The 12,853-nt window shown below is 42.3% G+C and overlaps 1 protein-coding gene across 1 annotated transcript; it reads right to left on the bottom strand.

Moving 5' to 3' along the window:
• Positions 1-241: 241 nt before the first annotated feature.
• LOC128218532 (sodium-dependent proline transporter-like) lies at positions 242-12,350 on the bottom strand. The gene is made up of 17 exons (XM_052926218.1): positions 12,277-12,350; positions 11,370-11,531; positions 10,946-11,148; positions 9,346-9,539; positions 8,593-8,736; positions 7,357-7,516; positions 6,751-6,883; positions 6,377-6,511; positions 5,890-5,993; positions 4,385-4,509; positions 4,046-4,158; positions 3,687-3,815; positions 3,340-3,439; positions 3,105-3,205; positions 1,939-2,112; positions 980-1,162; positions 242-845 (listed from the first exon to the last, which is right to left on the bottom strand). The coding sequence occupies exons 1-17, from the start codon at positions 12,292-12,294 to the stop codon at positions 741-743; spliced, it is 2,283 nt and encodes a 760-aa protein (XP_052782178.1). The 5' UTR covers positions 12,295-12,350; the 3' UTR covers positions 242-740.
• Between the last annotated feature and the right edge of the window lie 503 nt (positions 12,351-12,853).

The raw sequence follows: 12,853 nt of genomic DNA on the forward strand, positions 1-12,853 counted from the left end.
AAACCCGCAACGTTTAATGTCGCACATTGCTAAATCTCGCAACGTTCAAGGTTGTACATCGCAGAATCTTAAAACGTTCAATGAGGCACCTTGCATAAATTTTTAATTTATTAACAGTGTAATAACAGAATACACTTGGAATTTATCATCAGTGTAATAACTTGCAACGTTCAATGCTGTATATTGTATAAGCTTTGGATTGCCTATCGGTGAAATTCATGGTGCTCCAAAGACAATCAACACCATTTATAGTTTTATTATTTAAAAAAGACAGACAAAATGAACTTTGCATTATCAACAACCTTAACATTAAGTATGAAAAAATACATATCATTATTTCCGATTAAAAGTGTATATAAATATTAAGATCTATTACAAATAAACTTGTACAATAAAACAAGAAATTAATTTACTGATATGATAACGATGAGATTTAAATGGTATAACTATGTACATGTTTTATGCATATTGTATGAGTGGTGTATAAAACTGGAATTCTACCTTACTGAAAGACGGCAAGTACATCACATGAAGTTGAACACAATTGTTAGAGTATTGTAGAAGGCATTTACACTGCATTAAAACGAAAAAAGGAACCATATAAACGTGTAAAATACAAAAAGGTAAAACAAAGTCCCTATATTACAGACAATAATATAAATGCACGACAATGTTTAAAATAGTGTGATTTGCATCTTCATCAAACCCTTAATATTTAATTGGCTTCAAATCCATTTTCGTCAAATCTGTGATTCGTATGTGACCCGAGAAGTCGCTGAAACTCCCGAACGTCCGGTGGACAGAGAGCGGGTGCTACCAACCATGGACGTCCCACTTGGGTACCGCTGAAGGAAACAGACATTTGCTCACTGATTGTGATGTATGCTTAAATAAAGGATGCTTGCAAATAAACAAAGGGTTGTTTTTTGGTTGTGAATGTTGATCATTAACGACTTGTATGCGATTGTGACATATTTACCCTGACACTGTTCCCATTGGCTATATGGATGCTGCCTAATGAGCTGCCGGAATATGCCCTGTTGAGCTGGCCCTTTTCCGTGAACGGGTCCACCACAAACCCCGGCACGCGCTCCACCAACCTCCTGTGCTTCACCAGGGCCGGACCCCACTCCCGGGAGGGGACAGTAATCAGTCGTAGTTTCTGTTTATGAAGAAGGTAATTATCATAGTTACAGTGCAGGGGTAATCTGTATGAATAGCCAGCGCTCGTGGATTTGAAAAGCTGGGATTTTGTTCAAGTATAAAATTTCCCATACTCGATATAAGTGCCCGAGAACTCATTACGTAAGATTATAATGAGGTTGTGATCAGCTTCATTTTACCCAAGCATGATACAAATATATTGCTGGGTACTACAAACTGGCTTTAGATTTATTGCAAATCATTTAAATTCTGTCCTCCAGGGATGGACTAGTAAATACAGAATACAGTTTTAAAGGGTGGATAATAAAATGCGTTTGATCGGAAGACTATTGCCAGGTAGCCTATGCTATGGTTTGCATGAAAAGACATAAGACTGATAATTTACTAAGTTGAAACCTATGAAGCAGTACACTTGATTGTGATGCAGTTTGTTTGTAGGGCGCTTGATGGGTTCGGCTTCATGGAATTGCCAGTGTACGCATGACATACAAGATGACATGCATGCAGTCAACACGAATTTCAACCCGTAACTTGTTGCGTTGTTGGTTTAGTTCTTACAACAACCTGCGGAATGGGTTAGATTCATAAGATCTCAAATGAAGTTACATGTTTATTCATTCATACCCAAGCATCAAGTGAAATACAATACTACAGGCATAGCTATATAGGAAACATAGTATTCAGTATGAATAACTGCAATAGAGAAATATGCTGTAGTATATAAAGAATTGTGTCCCTTAGATACATTAAGATTAAGAATGCAACATAACTTACCCCTAGCAGTGTATCATCATCGTCTTCCTTGTACAGTTTGTATATGGCGACACCCGGGATCCAGATGACGGACACTAGCGCTAGAAGCCAGCCCACCCCGTCAACCCAGCCCGGGTAGACGTAATCCCCGTACGTCACCGCTGCGTAGTCCACCCACGCGAACACCAGAATAAACTTAACGAGAAATGGAAGGGTTTTATAATATCTGGAATAGTATGAATGGCGGATGACATAGTTTCAAGAATTCATTTGGAATCAAAAACACTGGGAAGCGAACGCAAGGCTCATCAGATTGGTTGTTGTTGTTGTTGTTTTTCAGTCGAACACGGGGCATAACTCGACAATAAGTAAAAGTCAGGGTTATTGGCCTTGCTGTTCGTGTATCTGCCAACATATTAAGCATGTTTCATTTCAATATCTTGCACGGTTGTTGAGTTGTTGCCAAAGTTAAAGTGTTTACACTACGACAACGACGACACCACCGCCGACGACGACACCGACGACACCACCGCCGACGACGACACCGACGACACCACCGCCAAGGACGAAAACGACGACACCACCGCCAACGACGACACCGACGACACCACCGCCGACGACGACACCGATGACACCACCGCCAAGGACGACACCGACACCATCACCGCCAACGACGACACCGACAACACCACCGCCGACGACGAAAACGACGACACCATCGCCGAGGACGACACCGACAACACCACCGCCGAGGAGGACACCGACGACACCACCGCCGACGACGACACCGACAACACCACCGCCGACGACGACACCGACAACACCACCGCCGAAGACGACAACGACGACACCACCGCCGAGGACGACACCGACAACACCACCGCCGACGACGACACCGACAACACCACCGCCGAGGACAACACCGACAACACCACTGCCGAGGACGACACCGACAACACCACCGCCGACGACGACACCGACGACACCACTGCCGAGGACGACACCAAGACTACGACAAAATATTTACGTTCTTTCTTCGTAACACAGACGAGCTTAAAACTAATCAAAATATGGCCTCATATATTTGGATATACTTTAAATTAAAACAGGTATGTGGTACATTTATGTTCAACAGCACAGAGTAGTTCATTAGTTATTAGTTTGAATAGCAAGTGGCCAGTACTCACAGCGATTCCAATAGGACATGTGGCCATCCACGTGACCTTCCAGAACAGCGCCGGTGGACGCCCGATCATTAACTCTATGTCGTCACAAAACCGGCGACAACCTGGGGAAGAAGGTACAGAATAATGTTTTTGTATTTTCGTTTAAATTTCTGCTTATATTTCCGTCATTTTAAAAGGTTGGTTACAACATATATAAAAAACTTGTAGTATTAATGAAGTAAGTAATAAGGCGTACCGTACACGTATGTGACCGCTAATACTTCAGTAAGTCCTATAAATAATAAAGACCATCCAGCCACATAGTAGTCGAGGATCTGTAGAATATACACTCCTCCCTGCAAGTGAATGTAGCATATTGATAGAGCAAACAGGCATTATGGACGAGATACGGCTGTTATGGTTTATCTAAACAAGGAGTAGGACTGAACAATGTGTTTTCTGTAATTTAAATATTCTGGTAATTACGTATGCATGCATTCAGCGTGGTTACGTACGTTTTCAACTAGTCAAAACAATGTTAACGTCAGTATCATATACTCTAGTACGTGTTTTCCCATGTATTAACGAAAAAAATCCACCCACCGGAGTGCACATTGGGAGTCCGAGTAGGAAGGAAAAGAAGCAGAGTGCGCCGATGATGGGCGTCTTGTACTTCCGGAGGCCCGGGAACGAGTCACAGAGGCCCGTCATCACCGTCTCCACAGTCACAAACTTAAAGAAAGAAAATGGTTTAAGTAGCAACCGGAAAGGTGAACGAATATTTACACCATTATGTCAATAAAACGATAAAAGAATAAACTGGAAAAATGAAAGAAAGATATTGATACCTTTCTGTCAATCAAAAATAAATCAGTACCAAAAGCATTAATCTGAAAAGCGACTTCGGTAATGTACGGGAAAATATGCCTACAGGCAAAAGGCAAAATGATAAATGTCCATACCTGACTGTCGAGTCCAAGGGTGATAAGCATGAGGAAGAAAATGATGGCCCAGAAAGTAGATCCGGGCAGGTTGTTCAGGGCCTCTGGGTAGATCACAAATACCAGCCCCGCCCCTAGAAACACATTTAAAAAAAGTGGAATGATGCAATTTTATAACAGAACACACTTAACCATTGCAAATATACTCTATCAACCAGATATCTATTTCAACGTTCTATCTTTAATGGTTGCCCTTTTGCTATAAGCTTGGTTGCGGTTCTTTGACTTTGAACGGGCTACAGCTCCACTTATCGTCATTGGTGATCTTGTCCATGGAAATAAGGTGTTGGTCGCACTTACCGTCGGTGGCGACCTTGTCCACCGTGACGCCCAGCTGGCCGGCCATGAATCCGATATAGGAGAAAATGACAAACCCGCCGAATATACTCGTCATGCAGTTGCCCAGCGAGACGAATAACGAGTCCCTAGAATGATATTAAGGAGTGTATACTTGTAGATGCAAAATTATTAGAAATTGAAATCAATATCCATACTAGTTTGAGAAATAAATAGTTCACAAAGGGGTTGCTTAACAAATGCATGTTCGCATTCTGACATCGATTATATAAAAAGCATTGTGACCGAGTAAATATTTATATAAAGTGAATGGAAGCGGGAATCAATGGTCCGTCGATCCGATTCGCTAAATCTTGATGTTAAATAACACTAAGCAAGAACGTAAGTCAGTATTATTTGAATATAATACACAATTAACAAGAGCTGTCGTAGGACATCGCGCTCGATTATACGCCGCATTGTCTTAGAAATGAATATAATGAAAGTCCAAAATGTGTCGATTTTTAAGGTAAACAAGAAACGTCGGAATGCGACGGAACCAGGTTTTTAACATTCTAGAACTTCTCAACCGTCGTTGTGAGATTCAGTTTCAACTGCTTTTTTTCTTTTTTTATTTACAGTGGCCTTGACCTGAACCCTGATGTCTTCCATAAACTCAACCGACATACCACGTTTGGTCACATTATGTGAATCCTAATTAAGGTTATTCAGTACCAACGGTTAACTATTTTAAGTAACAGTGACCTTGACCTTGACACTAGAGGCCCTAAACACAATCCAATGAAAGATCTCTTAGTAAACTCTTCCTTTTTACTTAGTTTCGTTGCAATATACCAACCCTAACTCAAGTCATTCAGCACCAACCAATTTTCTACTTTAAGAAACAGTAGCCTTAACCATGTCACCTAATTGTGTGGTAGCTTTTGTGGCTATTGTGTAAGGCTTGAATACCATTGAATGAAATGAACAGTATTTGATATGAATGAAGGGTATAGAAGAATTTATCGGAAACCCCAACTTGCCCTTAAACTTTAACCGGACACAATGTGCCCTAAAACTTTAACCTAAGTTCCTCAGTCTTTAAGGGGCCACAATTTGTTTAGGATGAAATTGTGTTATGTTACCTAATTGCAAGAGTGTCGTCAATATTTGTGTGGAGTAATAAGTCAATTAAATAAAGGGTATAGCAGTAAAGCACCCAACTTGCCCTAAAACTTTTACCTTACACAATGTGCCCTTAAACTTTAACCTAAGTTCCTAAGTCAATCAGGAGCCATATTTTGGAAAATATGGAGTTATGTAACCTCATTGTGTGATGGTCCTGAACACCTGTGTTATGTATTAAGTGAATTGAACGTAGGGTTTTAGAGTTATATGTGTAAGTAAATTGTAGGCCCTAAAACTTTAACCGGACGCCGACGTCGATGCCGAAGTCGGGTCGAGTAGTATATCCTCATCATTATTCGAATAGTCGAGCTTAAAACTAAATAGTTAAGGTGTTGGCTTACCCCACGTGATTGTTATGGAAACGGTTGTAGCTAGAGAGGGCCAGGATGCCGCCCCAGCCCGGCCCCATTGAGTAAAAGATCTGTACCGCTGCGTCCTTCCACACCTGGGGGTGATAACAAGGGGTGAGTTGGAAACAGTATCAGTGAGTTTAAAGTGTTGTGATCTGAAAACTTCATATATTGTTAAAGAAACAGCAGATAATCTGTATTATATTTTGGTGGGTAGTTCTTTGGAACATCAACATAGCTGAAATCAAAGGCAAACCAGAGTACCGCGTGTAGACACCGACCTATTCTTAGTTTACCACGGGAAAAAAACTCAACAGACAGTTTGCTGGCTGATGACAAAGCTGTGCCATTATCGGGCCAACATAAACGTGCTCGCAAGTCATGAGTAGGACGACAACACCTACAAAAACGGTACTATGGCAAAACCTCGTAGTTTGTTCGAAAATCATACGACCTACTAGAGTCAAGATAACAGTACCTTTGCGTTAAGCAACATTTCAAATTTGGGGAGAATGTAGAACTTGATGCCCTCCCCGGCGTTATCCAGGGTCACCCCGCGGAAAAACAGGATGAGAAGCATGATGTACGGGAATATTGCCGTCACGTACACCACCTGAAAAAACAACATTCAGCCAAGCTATTATCATTTAGTGTAGTTGGCTGTTGTAAGCGCAATTGAGAGTCAATAACAAAAAATGGAATACAGTCTATAACATGATTAAGATCATGTATGACTTATAATTCAGAAGTTCAATTAATTTTGAATTGACCTTCCTTAACAAACATCATTCATCATTATAACTATTAGGAGATTATGCCATCGGATTTATATTGAGGGAAAAACTACATTACCTTGCCGGTTGTTTTAATGCCCCTGATGAGACAGAGGAAGCAGATTGTCCAGGCGGCCAGCAGGATGAGTGTCAGCTGCCACCGCGGCTGCCCCACCTCCTCAACGCCTGAGCTAATACCCAGAATGTACCCACTGAAACAGGAAATCGTTTTTCAAAATTTCATCTTGTGCGTTTGCAGCGCCGCCTCCACTCTATAACTAATCGATTAAAATGAAACAGAATGAAGGGAGAGAGTGCAAAGTTAAGTTAACGCCTACTTTATGGCCGTCTGTGTAAGTGTTATGTTTGAACAACTCATATTTGTCAACGTTTAAGATAACGTTAATATTAACGTTGACAGCGTAATATTTAACGATGATAGTTAACGTTAAATCCTTAATGAAAGTTTTGAACAACCTGTGCCTCTTAAAAACATTTAGACACTTCTGTGTCTCTAACGTACGCCAGTATTTCAAAGTCGTGTAAAGAAATTGATCAAACATAAATGTATCAACTAATGACCCCACCCTCACCCCGATATCTAATCCGCCCAGAATTTTTAATCAAAGTCAAATCTGGAAGTTTTGTAATCTATAGATTACCAAATTAAAACAAAAAGTCGTACTTGTAATACTCTTCCGACGGAGACACACGTTTTCTGCCGGTTGCCTCCGTGAATAAAGAATCGTTCCACAGTCCCGTAAACGCGCTGTCAACGTAACACGTGCCGTTCACGTGTTTTACGCCGTCATCACAACTTACTGATGGCAGTTTTAAGCGGCAGTCTGTAAGATCAAACCTAGCTGATGTTTACCATCTTCAACTGCATGACGCGCCTTGAATTGTCGTATGTTTTAGAGTGTTAAATATTCCTTTGAAGCTTTTGACGGAGCTTGATATTCAACCATCAGAGAAAATCATACTTAGCAATTAGACGACTATTTGCAATCATTCAATGTATATAAACTCGGGAGTCAACATCTGTGTTCCAGTCGTAATCACTGCCGTCCCTGGGCAGAGGGTGTTGGCAAAGCCACCTACATTCTGAGTTTCAGTCGTTATCACAGCCGTCCCAGGGCAGCGGGTGTTGGCGTAGTCACCTTCCTGTTGTGTTCCAGTCGTTATTACAGCCGTCCCAGGGCAGCGGATGTTGGCGTAGTCACCTTCCTGTTGTGTTCCAGTCGTTATCACAACCGTCCCAGGGCAGCGGGTGTTGGCGTAGTCACCTACCTTCTGTGTTCCAGTCGTTATCACAGCCGTCCCAGGGCAGCGTGTGTTGGCACAGTCACCTTCCTGTTGTGTTCCAGTCGTTATCACAACCGTCCCAGGGCAGCGGGTGTTGGCATAGTCACCTTCCTGTTGTGTTCCAGTCGTTATCACAACCGTCCCAGGGCAGCGGGTGTTGGCGTAGTCACCTACCTTCTGTGTTTCAGTCGTTATCACAGCCGTCCCCAGGGCAGCGGGTGTTGGCGTAGTCACCTTCCTGTTGTGTTCCAGTCGTTATCACAGCCGTCCCAGGGCAGCGGATGTTGGCGTAGTCACCTTCCTGTTGTGTTCCAGTCGTTATCACAACCGTCCCAGGGCAGCGGGTGTTGGCGTAGTCACCTACCTTCTGTGTTCCAGTCGTTATCACAGCCGTCCCAGGGCAGCGTGTGTTGGCACAGTCACCTTCCTGTTGTGTTCCAGTCGTTATCACAACCGTCCCAGGGCAGCGGGTGTTGGCATAGTCACCTTCCTGTTGTGTTCCAGTCGTTATCACAAACGTCCCAGGGCAGCGGGTGTTGGCGTAGTCACCTACCTTCTGTGTTCCAGTAGTTATCACAGCCGTCCCTGAGCAGAGGGTGTTGGCATAGACACCTACCTTCTGTGTTCCAGTCGTTATCACATCCGGCCCATGGCAGCGGGTGTTGAAAGGAGACAAAGAAGTAGAACATGCACCAGGCGATGATCATGTTGTAATAGAGTGATGTCAAACCGGACACCATGCACATCGCAATACCCAAACCTGCAATGAAAATGTTTACAATAGTAGGGGCACCAGACTATGATCATCTAGTAATAGTGAGCCGTCAGACCGTAAACCATGCACACATGCAGTGAACATGTTTACAGTAGTAGGGGTGCCCGGCTACGATCAAGTTGTAATAGAGGGCCGACATACCTGACACCATGCACTTCGCCATACCGAGACCGACAGTGAATCTAACACCTTGCAAATCGCAATTTCGAGACCTGTAGTGGACATGTTTACAGTAATAGGGATACCTGGGCCGACAAACGAGACACCTTGCACATCGCGATACCGAGACCCGCATTGAACGTATTGACAGTAGTATGGGTACCAGGCTATGTTCATGTTATAATAGAGGTCTCTCAGCCGGGACACCATGCACAGCGCGATACCTAGACCCGCAGTGAACGTATTAACAGCAGTATGGGTACCAGGCTAGTATGTTCATGTTATAAAAAATAATGTCAATTGAAAGGTGTTCTGGTTACTTGTCTTCATTGAAAAATTCGAATAAAACGTCATATTCAAGAAATAAATTGTCATTTGTCTTGAGATCGGAAGCAACTATTGCTTAAGACCTTGAAGTAAAATTCCGCAATTTACCCGAGAATATGGGTGAGAATCCCCAGCAGGTTGTAGGCCCGCAGCTGGAGTATTGAGCGAGGCTGGTCTCCAGAAAGAAGAGCGGAATGCCCACGATCGACATAAAGATGAGGTAGGGCACCAGGAACGCCCCGCCCCCGTTCCGGTAACACAGGTACGGGAACCGCCACAGGTTCCCCAGCCCAACCGCGTACCTGGGGGTAGTGGTGGGTCGTTATAGTCACATATAAGTCATTCGTTATTTCAAAAGCGTCCGCTCGAAAGAAAGGAATACCAATCAAAAGTAGTTTATTCATAATCAAAATGGTCACTATTCGATTATAAGTCCATAATGAAATATTCCACGATATCTAACGACCGGAAAGCAAATGTTTTTGCTAGCCCTATTTCTGATTTATTCATCCTGTCATAAATGCAAAACATTCTCATAAATCATATTTTACTACCTTTTGGTGGTGAATGGGGTAGACTACTGATGTTGCAATAAGTAACTACAAGTACATGTCCTATCCAAGAAAAGAGAGAGAGAGAGTATAAAATCGAGCCTGCCAGTCCAGTTAACTCGGGCTTAACCCAGAAAAAAGAATATAAAGTCGAGTCTGACTGTCCAGTACCCTCGGGCTTACCCCAGAAGAGAGAGTATAAAGTCGAGCATGACAATCTAGTTCCCTCGGGCTTACCCTAGAAAAGCGAGCATAAAGTCGAGCACGCCAGTCTAGTTCCCTCGGGCTTACCCCAGATGAGAGAATATAAAGTCGAGCATGCCAGTCTAGTTCCCTCGGGCTTACCACAGATGAGAGAATATAAAGTCGAGCATGCCAGTCTAGTTCCCTCGGGCTTACCCCAGATGAGAGAATATAAAGTCGAGCATGCCAGTCTAGTTCCCTCGGGCTTACCACAGAAGAGAGAGTATATTATCGAGTATGCCAGTCTAGTTCCATTAGGCTTACCTCAGAAGAGAGAGTATATTATCGAGTATGCCAGTGTAGTTCTCTCGGGCTTACAACAGAAGAGAGAGTATATTATCGAGTATGCCAGTGTAGTTCCCTCGGGCTTACCCCAGAAGAAAGAGTATATTATCGAGTATGCCAGTGTAGTTCTCTCGGGCTTACCACAGAAGAGAGAGTATATTATCGAGTATGCCAGTCTAGTTCCCTCGGGCTTACCCCAGAAGAAAGAGTATGTTGTCGAGCATGCCAGTAAAGTTTCTTCGGGCTTATCCCAGAAGAGAGAATGTAAAGTCAAGCATGCCAGTCTAGCTCCCTAGGGTTAACCCCAGAAGAGAGAATATGAAGTCGAGTCTGCCAGTCTAGTTTCATCGGGCTTACCCCAGAAGAGAGAATATAAAGTCGAGCAAGCCAGGCCAGTTCCCTCGGGCTTACCACAGAAGAGAGAGAGAGAGAGAGAGAGAGAGAGAGAGAGAGAGAGAGAGAGAGAGAGAGAGAGGGAGGGAGGGAGGGAGGGAGGGAGGGAGGGAGGGAGAGAGAGAGAGAGAGAGAGAGAGAGTATGAAGTCGAGTCTGCCAGTCTAGTTTCATAGGGCTAACCCCAGAAGAGAGAATATAAAGTCGAGCTTGCCAATCCAGTTCCCCAAGGCTTACCCCAAAAGAGAGAGTATGAAGTCGAGTCTGCCTGTCCAGTTTCCACGAGCTTCATTCTCATCCACCCCGAATGTTTGTGATCGGTCAATATCGCGGTTACTACCGTCTATATCCTGGTTTCCAGTATTTCCGTTTGAGGGCCTTAGCTGAATATCGTCGTCGATATTGAACACCTCGTGCTTTGCTTTGTTGTTTTCATTGATCTACAGATTAAAGCTAAACATACACTGCTTTCCCGTACATACGGCTCTCCAATCACAAGACAAAATATAAGAGGAATAAAGGTACATCGTTTATTTTTAACCAAAAAAAAATTGTATTTAAAAAGATTCAGATGAAATAATGACCAGTATTTCTCCTTTACAATTTCATTTCAATTATTGCAAAACGAAGTATAGTAATACTGACTTAATACTAGCACTACCTTGTTAGTGTGTTTCTGTTTGTTTGAGTTAGATGGAGCTTCCGGTGAGTTGACCACATAGACGCCGGGCTGCACGGGACTGATATAATATTTTGGTGACTCCAAGGGCCCGCTTTCGAGATCATCCGGCCCTATGTCCGTCCGCACGGTCGGGGCAGAAACCTGTTGTAATTCAGTTATAATTATCTTGTAAGTCTGGGGATAATATGGGCCATCTTATCAACGATTGTGTGACAGAACACCATGAACAGAGTACATTGTAAGGTCCAGAAATTCAGCTGGCGTTTCCGAAGAAAGATTAAAAATATAGAATTAATTAAAGAACCACTATTGTACAATTTCCAGCCAAACTTACGTTACAAAAGTATACATTTCATTACAGCCAAGAATTAAAGAAAAATCGATCTGTCATTGGTGCAATCAACTTTTCTTATCTTTTCTTTTGTTTCCATGTTTGACAATATTGTTTGCAGTACAATTAATTCATTTTGAATGTTATGTGCTGCACTATTTTATACATAAATATGCATGCATATAAATGGCATAAATACATGCTTTATTATTTTAAACTAATAACCCAATGATGTATATTCAAAATGGTCGGGTTTTTTATCAGTTTCCATAAGCAGAACCATGCGATCGCTGGAGCTTTTGAAACAGCTTTGTTTATGTGTGTGTGTTAACTTTTATGGTATATTTGTAAACTGTCATTCAGTTTTAAAACGAAAAGTTCAAGCTTTAAGATCTAGTTTTACCAAACTTACTTAATGACTGATGAGTAATTAATATACAGGTATGTTAAACCCGAAAAACTGAACAGCCAGTGGTATAAAGGTACATAATCATATCATTCATAGGATGTGTTTATTAATTTATACAACTACTAATAAAGAAACAATAGTCTTACCCCTCCAGCACCGGTCATGTTTGTTTATGTTTAAATCATTTCTTTCCGGGTTAAAATTCTCGCTTGACTTTTCATGGCCACGCACCGTGACGCCAATAAAAGGTCGTGTAAGGGAGGTTACACTGTCGCACCTGTCAGGTAAAAAGCCAAGCTTGGCTTCATATAATCAAAGGCATTGGCACTGCTTTTGGTGCAACAAATCTAGTAGGTGGGACCACGAATGTTTAATATCAGCATCAGTGAAAAGGCAAATTTGTCCTCATACAAACAATAACATGGTTCAAGCCTTTAGAAGGTTTAATACGAATATACTAATTTATATACAACTAATTGCCTCGCTCTTGCAACATCACTCAAAACTACAAAACTAAGTCTACGACTAACGGTTGACTCTCCCCCCTCCCACACGCACACATCCTTGTCTTTTATCTACTCATAGTAAGAGTGGAGCCGGGGTATGCAACAAACTCACTCAAATAACTAATGGGCTCTTAAAATAATATAATATAGATCTCTTCAGTTCAATTAAAGAATGAATGATAGCGTGAGAGCTTTACTTTTCATGGAGATATTTCAA

This window comes from Mya arenaria, chromosome 14 (assembly GCF_026914265.1).
Source record: "Mya arenaria isolate MELC-2E11 chromosome 14, ASM2691426v1".
Taxonomy (NCBI): Eukaryota; Metazoa; Mollusca; class Bivalvia; order Myida; family Myidae; genus Mya; species Mya arenaria.